The sequence below is a fragment of the Vigna unguiculata genome, chromosome 9, assembly GCF_037176805.1.
Source record: "Vigna unguiculata cultivar grain cowpea cultivar isolate G323 ecotype 2 chromosome 9, ASM3717680v1, whole genome shotgun sequence".
Taxonomy (NCBI): Eukaryota; Viridiplantae; Streptophyta; class Magnoliopsida; order Fabales; family Fabaceae; genus Vigna; species Vigna unguiculata.
The window spans coordinates 7,316,451-7,329,001 of NC_140800.1; the positions used below are offsets into that span (position 1 = coordinate 7,316,451).

Here is a 12,551-nt window from a genome sequence, read left to right on the forward strand (position 1 = left end):
AAAAAAAAATTGGACCAATTTTTGCCTAAAAACCGAGAGCAACCTTGCTCCTTGGTGAACTAAAAGTGTGTTTTTCACTAGGTGTTATGCTACTAGTTTTCATACTTGAGAATTGGGTGATATTGGCTAATTAGTTCAATGCTTTAACTTGGTTATGATCTTTCTTGGTGTATGCATGATTTAAGACTTGAAGATGCTTGTTCAAGTGCTTTCCATAGAGTCTTAAAAATTTGCTTTTCTTGTGTTAGTCTTATTCGAAGTTTTGTCACTAATATTTTTCTTTCCTTAGAGTTCTGCTTTCCTTGTTTTGGTGTTTTTCTTACTTGTCATTAGGTGTTCTTTGTTTTGTCATAATAGTTTTCCTTTCTTAACTATCCTTGAGTGTTATGGTCGAGCCACTTGCCTTGCTTGTGAAAGGTTTACGAAAATTTTAAGTGTTTTTTCACTCCTTTTGAAGGACTTGAATGCTAGCCTTGTCTTATTTGCTTTGGGAGTGTGAACCAAACACTTGGGGGCTGTTTTAGGACCATACTTGGTCTTGAGGGCCTGCAACATATTTTTTAACCAACTAATTGCTTCTTTGTGTCTCGATTTGAGCTTGTTTTGTAGGGAAGATGAATTTGGATCCCAATGTGGAGGAGGAGGAGGAAGAAGTGGAGTCACATACACCATACTCACCTCCAATAGTGACGCCTCTCATGCAACCAAATGAACAACATACCCTTGCACAAATTCTTAGGGAGATGGAGATTAGTAGAAGAGAGACATTTGACCAATTGAGTGAGGATAGAAGACGAAGTGAGATTATGCTCCAAGAACACATTCAAAGGCTTGAATTCCGAGAGAAGAAAATGAGAAGAAGAAGGTCTTCATCCGAGAGCTCCTATGATGGTGAATGAAGGAGAAGAAGGCATGGAAATGATGGTGGAGGGAGGCGACATACTCAACCATAAAGGCAACCACCATCCATCAAATTTTCAAAGTTCAAAGGAGAAAATGAACCAAACATCTACATTGAGTGGGAACAAAAAGTGAACCAAATTTTTACCATTCATGTAGTTAGTGATCAAGAGCAAGTAGATTTGGTAGTCTTAGAGTTTGAGGATTATGCCATGACTCGGTGGCATCAATTATGTATGGACAATATTAACCAAGAACCACTCGCAGCTTCTTGGAGGGACCTTAAAAATTTGATGCACGCTAGATTTGTTCCTTCCTTCTATAAGAGGGAGACTCTTTTGAAGCTCCAAAGGCTTCAACAAGGGTCCATGTGTGGATGAATATTACAAGTTAATGGAGTCCATGCTTCTAAAAGTAGGACTCCAATTTGGAAGTGAAGAGGAAAAAGTAGCTAGATTTGTGAGTGGGTTAAGGAGGGACATACAAGATTTAGTAGAGTTATATGAGTACTCCTCTCTTGACAAAGTTTTACATTTGTCCATCAAAGTTGAAGCTCAATTGCAAAAGAAAAAAGAGGCCAAGAGGAGTGGTTCATATAATGACTATTATTCTAGTACTTGCAAAGGTAAAGAAAGAAAACATGATAAATTACCACCCAAGAGTTCCCAAGATCCACCTTCTAGGACTAATTCGTCTAGGCCTTCTAATGAAACTCCTAATTCTTCTCAAGGTATAAGGACAACTTCTATAAAATGTTTTAAGTATTTGGGATATGGGCACATAACTTCAAATTGTCCTACCAAAAGAACCATGGCCTTAAACCTTAAAGGAGAAGTAGAGAGTGAACATTCTTCTCCCCCTTCCCCTAAAAGTACTTCTTCCCAAACTTCTTCTTCAAGTGAAAGGATTAAACCCCTTGAAGGTGGATTGTTAATGATAAGGCCCCAACTAGGACAAGTTTCCAAGGAACTTGACCCTTCTCAAAGACAAAACCTTTTTCATTCAAGGTGTCATATCAATGACAAACTATGACCCCTCATCATAAATAATGGAAGTTGTGTAAATGTGGCTAGCACAAGGGTTGTGGACAAGCTTGGCTTGAAAACTATCCCTCATGCCAAGCCCTACAAGCTATCATGGCTTAAGGAAGAAGACATTAAAGTAACTCAACAAGTCCTCATTAACTTTTCAATTGGAAATTTTAAAGATGAGGTGTTATGTGATGTTGTGCCTATGGAAGCAACTCATATTTTGCTAGATAGGCCATGACAATTTGATAGAAAAGTCTTTTATGATGGCCATGCTAACATCTATGCTTTCTCCTTCCAAGGCAAGAAGTTCACACTCCTACCTCTCTCACCCAATCAAGTAAATGAGGACCAAAATAAAATGAAAGATAAAAGAAAAGATGAAAAAGAAAAAAAAGCAAGTTACCTCCAAAGTGTTACTTGTCTCCAAAAAAAGATTTTCCAAAGCAAGATGGACATCACCATTCTTCCTTCTCTTCCAAGGCTCAAAAGGAAGACCCAATGCACAAGCATGAGAGGAAGAATGGTCTAGAAAATAGGGATGACCTAACCAAAGCTAGGTGTAATACCCTTAAAAAGGATGGAACAAGAGCTCAAAAAAAGGAGGCACAAATCCTCCCCCAAATCAAGTTAAGGTCCATCTACAAAGGTTTAAAGAATTTGCAGTCAAATTCTCTCCAAAGAAGGGAGGATGATGAAGGATTGACCCCAACAAAGGATGGAGGCACATGCTTAAGAACACTAAGCATGTTTAGAAAGGAAGTTCATTAATCCTTCATCCCTTTCATTTTGTTTCTTATTTTTGATTCCCTGAGTTGACTTAGTTGAATCAACTTTAGTTGACTTGTTGACCTCTGAATAGGTTTGACTTGTTGACTATAGTTGACTTGACTTAAGCCAACATGCTAATCTAAGTTTATTTGCTTTGTAGGTTAATTAGGAGTAAGAAAGCAATGTTAGGTGGCGCATGGTGATTGGGAAGCATAAATGATGTGGAGGAGAGAGTAAAGCCAAGGCATAAAGCATAAAGAAAAAGGCATAAAGCAAGTGTACCTATGTACCTATGGTCTCCTTTGTTTTTAGAACACTTTGGCCACTTTTGGAGACATATGAGACACCTTCTTGGTCTCCTTTAGTGCTAGAACGGAATTAGCCTTGCACACACCATAGTTAGCTCTTTTGTCTCTCATTTTGTAACCTTATTTGACCTAGTTTATAGAAGCTAGGGTTAGGTTTTTGTAGAGACATCCTAAGGTATCTTTTGTTTTCTTAGAAGCCCATAAACTCTTCTATTTAAGGGTGCTCTACCACTTGTACAAGGGTTGAACATTTTGAAGTAAAAACACTTTTGTGTCTCAACCATTTGTGAGAGTTTCCTCCCTAGGGAGTGAATACTTTTAAGCCTTATCTTGCATAGCAAGTGGCGACACACATCCACTCATCTTCAAAGTTGTCATGGCTTCTAGCCTAACCTTGTCGTGGCGTGCTTCTCACATTTTTACCATTCATTTCCTTTCCATTTTTATGTTTTCTTCTTCCTTTAATTGTTCTTGGTTTTCTATTGTTTATGTGCTTTCCATTTCCTTTTTGTTTGAATCAATCCATCATCTTCTTCTCGTGAGCTTTGTGAAAGGAATCTTCACATCTAGATAGCAAGCTATCTTAATGTCCAGTGGAGATTTCACTTAGCTTTCTTAATCAACTTACACCATATTTAATAATCTTAAAAGAAAACAACATAATCTTTCATCATATGGTGAAAAGGACATTTAAGCTTGTTAGATTTAAGCTTGTTAGCTTGCATAGGTCTCTCCCTCATCCATCAACTAACATTAATTTTGTTTTATTTTATTATTTTTGTAGTATGGTTTTATTTATTATTTCATTGAATATAGTTAAATATTTTCATTCATTATTTCATTGATATCATATATTTTCAAGTACAACTCTAGATTTTAGTTCATGGTCCACTTTTATTTTATTTTTATAAAATGCTTACTTACCCACTTATAGTAAATAATAAATAATTTGTCTTTATTTAACCTATATGTAGATTAGTTAGTGATGCTCCACTTTTGACAAACTCAGTAAATAATTCACCAAAAACAAATGAATCAAATCACTTACCATCCTAATCTTATAAGACTATGCATAAATAGACAAGTGTGAGAATTGAAACTTTATTAATTAGGTATGAGACTACATCTGATGTCTAGATCTCATAAATGAATACATAGAATTATATTTTACACACTTTAAATTAGCTCAAAATTTCAACTCATTTTTTTGTGAGAACATGTTAGTTATAAATTATAATTAACAACAGTTTGATAGTGGTTTATTAACTAAAGTGGGTGTTATCCCAAAGATCGAGTAGAGTTATTGAACTTAAATTACATCACATTGGAAAAACCCTTGAAAGTAAAATAATCAAAAGAAACATGTTGGAAGACAGTGTTTGATGAAAGAGACACGCGCAGTGTACTTGCGACTTCTTCAATCGGGCAAAACGCACTTACAACATTAAAGGTGGATTTGGGTCCAACAACGTTATTACTATTATTATTGTTATTATTCGTTCTTCGTTCTGGTGTGTGCAGTGGGAAAGAAAATTATTACTGCAAATAGTGTGAATTGGTTTGGATCAGATCTGTGTTTGTTGTCGGAGAGAGATGTCACGGGGGAGATCTGATTCCGGTGGGTGGTTGAGGGGGTGTTTGGTTGTGTTCGCGGTGGTTTCCGCCTTGGGAGTGTGTGGCCCCGCGCTCTACTGGCGATTCAAGAACGCCATCTCTCTCCGCAATTCCCACAACAAATTCTCTTGCCCTCCTTGCCTCTGCAACTGCCCTCCCCCACTCTCGCTGTTCCAACTCGCTCCTGGTTCTTACCTTTTTCCTCTTGCTTCAGATCATGCAACAAATAAAAAACGTGTTTTTAATTGATTAATGAATGAAAAAGATACCCACCAATTGTTTGCTGATTTGTTTCTTTTTGGGTGTGCGCAGGATTGGCCAATCTCTCTGTCTCAGGTTTGAGTTTCTCCTCTACTTTTTCATATTTTTATATGATTTCTCTTTTAGTGTTGTGTTTTATGATCTGATCAGTGTGGGTAATTCTGCTTAATCAATCCCCTCTATCGTCGTTATTGGCAATTTTTTTTTTTCATGTGATTTTTGCTATCGTTTTTTTCTGTTCTGAATTAGATGTTGGATTTTGAAACAACGGTGAGTTCGAGATCTTACATGGATGAGGGATGTGATATGTTTGAAGAAACTTCTTTAGATGAAATGAATAGGAAGAAAAAGATGAAATTAATTTTCCCATTTGTTAAAACTAGCTTATGCGTGTGTTAAAGAATAAAATGTTAGAGAAGGACAATATGAAGCTTCTACAGATTACTTTATGCATAAGCTAGTTTTAATTTATGAAGAAATTAATTTTATTGTAGTTTTGTAGGATAACTTCAAATTCTGACCGTGTCTAAGCATGCAAGCTAAGAAGAAACCTAACACTGTTAAACGAAGCTAAAACCACACACCCAATTGTTAAGAGCTGACTATTAAGAACATCAATAACTTAGATCGACCAAGTACCCCAAAATTGGCAAAATATCAGTGTCGTACATGTATCCGATAGCTATGCGCACATACAATATGCCTAGAAGATACATATTGCTCTGATATGACTAACCGCTCGAAGATAATGCATATCAGACTAACGTGGGAGGTATTGATATTCAACCCCAATGGGAAAGGGATATAGGGAACTCTCTTCTATCAAACATGTGTTTTGGGTTTCTCTTATCACACATCATAATTTGTGTAGTTTTGGTTTTTCACTTTTTGCACTTGTTTGTCCCGCAATATTGCTGCTCTTCCATACTCTCTAGCATCACACATCAGATCTGTTATTCTGTTAACATCTTATTCACTTCATTGAAGTATCATATCCTTCTTCTATCCTGTCTGTTTTACAGCATTTTTTATGTGTAAACAGTTGCGTCTAAGTTGTGACTTGATTTTTGATGAATTTTCTGCATCCCTGTATCCGTGTGGTACCATACCACATACCTTTACTAAGTTTTTAGGCTCTTAGCTACACTTTTATGCCTTGTGATTTCATCTCTTGGCTCAAGTTCGAGTGTGACTCTTTTTCCTTGCTTATTAGTTCTTCATGTTTAGACAATTAAAGACGTAAAGGTTAAATTAAAGTTTTAGTTCCTAAACATGTTTTCCTTTTTAAATCAGTCTTCACAAATTTGTTGAAGTAGTCCCCTTTGTCATTTTATGTCATAGCACTTTCATCTGGCTAACCTGGTAGAAATTTCTTTTGTCTAATATGAGCTCGTTTAGATATTTACTTCTTTATTGAAAGGCCAGTTTCACCAAATTACGTGCACCTTTTTTAATTTGGTAGGTGCTTCTTTAGATGTTCTGTCAATCAATGTAAAATGTCTTATATGGACTATATTAGAAGAAGGAACTAATTTCAAAACATCTGAGAATGGGAGAACTAATTTGAAAAAAGATATGGTGATTAAATTAAAGACGAGTAAAACCTATACAGCATTAAGTACTAAGATTCTAATATAATCAAGTTGGTGAGGAGGTGCATTATGTATATACTGTTAAAGATGAAATAAGTAGGTGAGGAGGTGCTATTGCTTTTAAAATAGGACATCTAAATTCACATTTTCTCAAATTTCATATTTGTGATCCATGTTATGATGAATATAAAGAGTATGCCATAATCACATTCTTGACATTGTCATGCTCAAACTTGTTACTAATTTTGCCACTGGTAACTGCATAGTGCATGTGAATAAAATCATTTCTGCTGACAAACAGATTGTGGAAGTAATGACCCGGATCTAAAGGAGGAGATGGAGAAGCAGTTTGTGGATCTTCTAAGCGAAGAGTTGAAATTGCAAGAGTCTGTTACTGAGGCAAACACACGACACATGAACATAACTTTGGCTGAAGCAAGAAGAGTGGCATCTCAGTATCAGAGAGAGGCTGATAAATGTATTGCTGCAACTGAAACATGTGAGCAGGCAAGAGAACGAGCTGAGGCCATACTCATCAAGGAGAGAAAGATAACTGCTGTGTGGGAGAGACGTGCTCGTCAAATGGGTTGGGAAGCAGAATAACTGCATAAGTTTTCTTATTTATATTCTTTATGGCTATAATCATGGTTATGGTTTTACACAAGAATACAAGCAAAATGCTTGGTTTGTCCACCAATTTAGGTTAAAATTGATATCCTTACTGTGTTTGTAACTGTATCCCTTATATGGTAGTATCAAACAAATTTTATGTCACGTGATTAGTCTGTTACCAAGGTTAAAACTCATGTTCCTCGACTTGATTATATTTATACACTATATTTAGCTCTGGTATGAAGTAAATTGCTCTCTCTCCCTTTGTTTTTTGCCATTACTTACATTTTTTTTAAGGATTTGGATTTTTACTTAATTACATGTTAGGCCGTGTCAAAGAAATGAGAATAATTGAATTGATTCTTAAAATTATTTCGGGAAAAGTTGAAAAGAAAATGTAGAATCGGTATTGGCGGTGACATGTTATGTTCAATTTTATGAAAACAAATAATATAAACATATAAATCAATTTATTTGCAAATTAATTTAAGAGTTTAATATATTTTTAGTATCTGGACTTTAATCTAAAATTGGAATTCATTTTTGTTTGAAATTTTATATTTTGATCCTAAACTTTATAAAAGAATGAATATAATTCTTTTAATTTAATTATATTATCTTTTTTATGTGTCAAACATGTTTTGGATGTAAAAAAAATTCGCATGCGTGCGAATATTCGAGGATAAATCCGCAACGAGTAAGAAATGAATATTATAAATAGATACATGTGGGTAAGGTATATATATTTTTTACATCTACATGTAGACATGTCAAAGTGAGTCAACCCGTGTCGAATTGGCTCATTATGAGCTGGGTTGAAAATGAGTGCACTCAACCCGACTCACTTTATGGTAAACTATAAATTTTACAACCCGGTTTAATCCACCACGGGTTGGTGGGTTAAGTGAGTTGGCTCACCAACCCACAAAAAAATTATTTATGTATTTATTTTTAAGTATTCAAATATTTAAATAATTTTTAAGCAACCCATGACATGACAATCACAGTAAAATTCAAAATCAATGTTTTCATCATGCTCACCACCAATATATGATGAATTGTTAGTGTCCACATAGTCAAAAACAAATCACTAATATTACATATTTTCTGTCATGCTATTCAACAAAATATAAATAGAAAAAACTACACATTTTTATCATGCTAATTTAGAAAAAAATGTTTATAAGACAATTGTTAGAGTAATTTATATAAAGATTATAGTTAAAGATTAAAGTATCAATGTATATAACTTGACAATTAAATTAATTAAACATTCAAACTGTTATTGAGTAACATTCTAACATTTAAAAATATAAAATTGTGAACCTATATAATTGGGGATAATAAATAATTATTAAAAAAATTTAAAAAAATTGTAAAAAAATGTTGGTGTGTTAAGTGGGTCAACCCACCCTCAATTCGGCTCGAACCCGTGGGTTAAGTGGGTCGAGTTGAGTTCAACCCACTTTTGAAAAAAAATGAGTTTTTCTCAACCCAACTCGACTCGAACCCGTGATGAGTCGGGTTGGCTCACGGGTTGAAACCCATTTTGACATCTCTATCTGCATGTTAATGGGACAAGTACGAGTATCATAATATGTGTACTTAGGTTTTACACCCTCATGTCAATAGGACGGGTACGAGTATCATAGTATTTTTACCCATGGATACCTATACCTTGTTAAACTCTGATTTAAATATAAAAACATTAAATAAAACATGATTAAAATATTAACACATTGATTTTAAATGTGTTTTTTTTTTCAATTCATTTTAAAATGCAATCTCCCTCGCACGGTATGTTGTACTTCAACACTATTTGAATGAGTTATGATAATGATATATCGGATTTTATATGAATCTATGGTTAAAATATGTTCTTGAATATTTTTAATTTTTTTTTTTGTAAATGCCCACGAGTGCATGTTGATATCTGCAGATATTTAAAAAAGATGTGGGTACTCACATAACAAATACCCGCACAGATATGAAAACGGGTAAAGACGAATATTTATCCAACAGGTAGGGTACGAGGGAGGTACTACATGTACCCTAAATGCCTTGTTGACATCCCTAGCGAAAACGTGTCAAACAATGTAAATAACTTAAATACTAGCATTAAACGCCTTTGACATGTAAAAAAATTAAACGTAATCAAGTTAAAAAGACTATATTCATTCATTTTTAAAGTTTGGAGATCAAAATGTATCGAAGTTTTAAAACGGAACAAATTTTAATTTTGCCTCAAACTTTAAGGACTAAAAATATATTTAACCATTAATTTAAACCAAAGCTAAGACTATTCAAAAGTTCCCCATCGATTGTGGAGATATTCTGAAACGTTATGGACTAAATGGGGGAAATAAGTGAGAAGTAGGCATAAATCAAATTGAAAATAAATGGTAAGAATTGAATAAAAAAGAAATTTGTTTGATGGAGAAAGATAATATAAAAAATATTTTTCAAAGATAATTTGCTTATTTAATATTTATAAAAATTAAATTTATTATTACCTATTTGTATTATTATTAATAATAAATTTTTATTTTCATTAATTTTATAATTTATTTTCATTAACATTAAAAAGTTAACATAACACTAGAAACTAAAAAATAAAAGGTGTAAGAAGGTCGTGTTTAGAGATGACAAAATAAACATATCCCTATGGTAACGAGAAATTCTTGCATTGACTAATTATGGGTATAGGTATGGGTAGGGTTAGACAAAATATACCAAACTGCACTGCACTACAAAAATCGCACTAAACTAAAAAGGGTTAAATATGTTTTTGGTACCTTAACTTTTAGTGAATTTTGAAATTAGTCCATTTTGAAACTTTGGACCAATTTAGTCCTTCATCTTTCGAAATATGTGGATTTAGTCCTTTTAATCAAATTTTGCTAGGCTTATTTGACGTTTCGTATGCATTTCAAGATTGTATTTGAGTTGTTTATACGGTTTGACACATTTTTACTTTAATGTTAAGTCAAATACTATTATGAAATGCGTTTGAAATGTTTAATAAACTTAACAAAATTTGATTAAAAGGACTAAATCCACGTATTTCGAAAGATGAAAGACTAAATTGGTTCAAAGTTTCAAAATGGACTAATTCCAAAATTTACTGAAAAATCAGGGACCAAAAACATATTTAACCCAACTAAAAAATAATTTGTCTGAACTGCACTGAACTGCACTGAACTGAAAACAGTTCAGACGAACTAAACTGAACTATTTTTTCTTAAAAATAAACTGGACTGAACTGCACTGCACTGAACTGCATTGCACTATAATATGAACTGAATTGTTTTATGAACTGCACTATTATTGCTGGTTAGAGTTAAACTTTAGTTTTTGGTTTTGTAATTAATTAAAATCAAGTTTATCTGTTTTTGTAATTATTTATGCGTTGTTTGTTTGTACTAATTTAGTATTAAAGAAGAAGATAACGGATATGTGGTGCAAGTGGTTGATTTTGTTATATTAATTTGAAAATAAATTAGTTAATTATTATCATGAGTATATTATTTTTTGAGCAAGTTGACGGACAATGAAAGGAGAAAATGTATAATTTGTATTTGGTTTACCATAATCACTATCCTCATATTCATGAAGTTTCAAAACTCTAGTGCACAATTTAATCTTTTCAAAAACTTGTACTTGGTTTACCGTAGAGATGCAAGTCGCATGGTGGAGACGAGGCACGGAGGGTAAAGCTAGAGAGGGCTAGCAAAATATGGGCCGTATTGGTATGTTGCGATTCAAAAAATGATGGTTGAATTTCGGTGGTGATTGAATCAAAAGTGTGTCACTGCTTGTGAACCAAATGGGATTCAAGAGAAAGGAGAAATTACAGTTCAGTGTACTGGGTGTGAACAGTTAACTATTTGCAGTACAGTTTTCCAAAATTTAATAAAGAATAATTCAGTTTAATTTTACTATTAATAGTTCAGTTATTTCTGGTTTAAAAAGTACAATTAACTTAAGTACATTACAAATAAGTTATTTTTGTGCAACCCTAGGTATGGGTATGAGTATAGATATAGGGAATATCCGACTTTTCAGTTGGGTATAAAGATGGGGATGGGGATGCACATATTTGTCTCGTCCCTGTCTCTGTATCCGCTTTAATACTCGTCCCACCATATCCTTGTCCCCATTTATTCTAATCTTTCTTGTAATGTTTCTATGTGTATATAGAACATCTTGTGGAGTTAGAGGTGTTTTAGTGTTTATAGAGCTGTCTAAGTAGGATAAAGGAAGCTAATTGTGTTATTTTAAAATTTAAACATGTCAGAATTATAAAGTGTATGATTATACTATGTTTTGATATATGGGTTGCAAAATCAGAAATGTTATGTGAAAGCCATGGAAATTAGATTTTATCTACTTACTTGAGAACAATTGATGTTTTAGTTGTGCCTTTATGATAAATTGATATTGGTATTCTTGATGAATTTGTGTTTTGGTATTTGGTTGGTATTTGCCAAGGTTCTTGGGAGGTTTGACTTGATTTTTATAATACAGAATTATGCAGAAAACATGTTTTGCATAATTGTATAGACCCGCTGGACAAGCCATAGCTCATTGGGCGAGTTTTCAAGCCAAAAGCTACCAAACTTTAGAAGTCGTTGGGCAAAGCTTCTCTTTAGGCCAGCTTTCAAGTCAGAGACTTTCTGACTTGGGAGTTGTTAGGCGGACAGTTCTCGCTGGGGCGATTTATTTGAAAGATTTTCACCTGGAGTCCTAGTGATAAACTCATTGGACAAGCCATTTGGTCGTTGGTCGAAAAAGGTAATTTGACGCTTCTTGTCCAGCGAGAGGATGTGCTCGTTGAGCGAGTAGAACAGAACCTGAACATTTATTTAGTAGTTATTTTAGCAAATTGGTGACTGTTATAAATTTTTATTTTGATAAATGATCGATGAATGACTATGTGATAATGCTAATTCAAGGAGAATTAGTAGTGGTAGTTGTAGTGTATGCATTGATGTGAAAGTTCGGTTGGAAGTTATCATGATGCTCTAATGACCATCAATTTCTCAAGTATAGAAGGATGGGGCATGTGGTGAGAGGAGTAGGAGGTCCTAGCCTAGAAGTTTTACTTTGACCAAAGGTGTTAACGAACTAACTTTATGTGTGGTAACATCAATGCTTGTATTCAAATAATTGAGTTGTAGTTTTATTTCTTTTTATGAAATAGAGTGATGTATTTTGTATGATTGATATAGTTGTATTTCTTAATTATTTGATCTTTTAAATCTTTTGCAAATTAGCTTATCCTTCTTCTATATTTCTGTTTTGTGTTGTTTGTTTTTCTATTGCGGTGATCACCTATTCGATAGGAGCAGAGGTGGTTGTAGGTTTAGAGGCACTTCTAGAGGATGAGAAGCCATGAGTTAATTTAGTAGAAGGTAACAGGGAACTATAGTAAACAATTAATCTGTGTATAAAACTAGATTTAG

The 12,551-nt window shown here is 33.8% G+C and overlaps 1 protein-coding gene across 1 annotated transcript; it reads left to right on the forward strand.

Annotated features, from left to right (window-relative positions):
• The first annotated feature begins 4,370 nt into the window (after window positions 1-4,370).
• LOC114164091 (uncharacterized) lies at window positions 4,371-7,335 on the forward strand. Its single transcript, XM_028048602.2, has 3 exons — window positions 4,371-4,808; window positions 4,934-4,957; window positions 6,776-7,335. The coding sequence occupies exons 1-3, from the start codon at window positions 4,601-4,603 to the stop codon at window positions 7,075-7,077; spliced, it is 534 nt and encodes a 177-aa protein (XP_027904403.1). The 5' UTR covers window positions 4,371-4,600; the 3' UTR covers window positions 7,078-7,335.
• The last annotated feature ends 5,216 nt before the right edge of the window (window positions 7,336-12,551 follow it).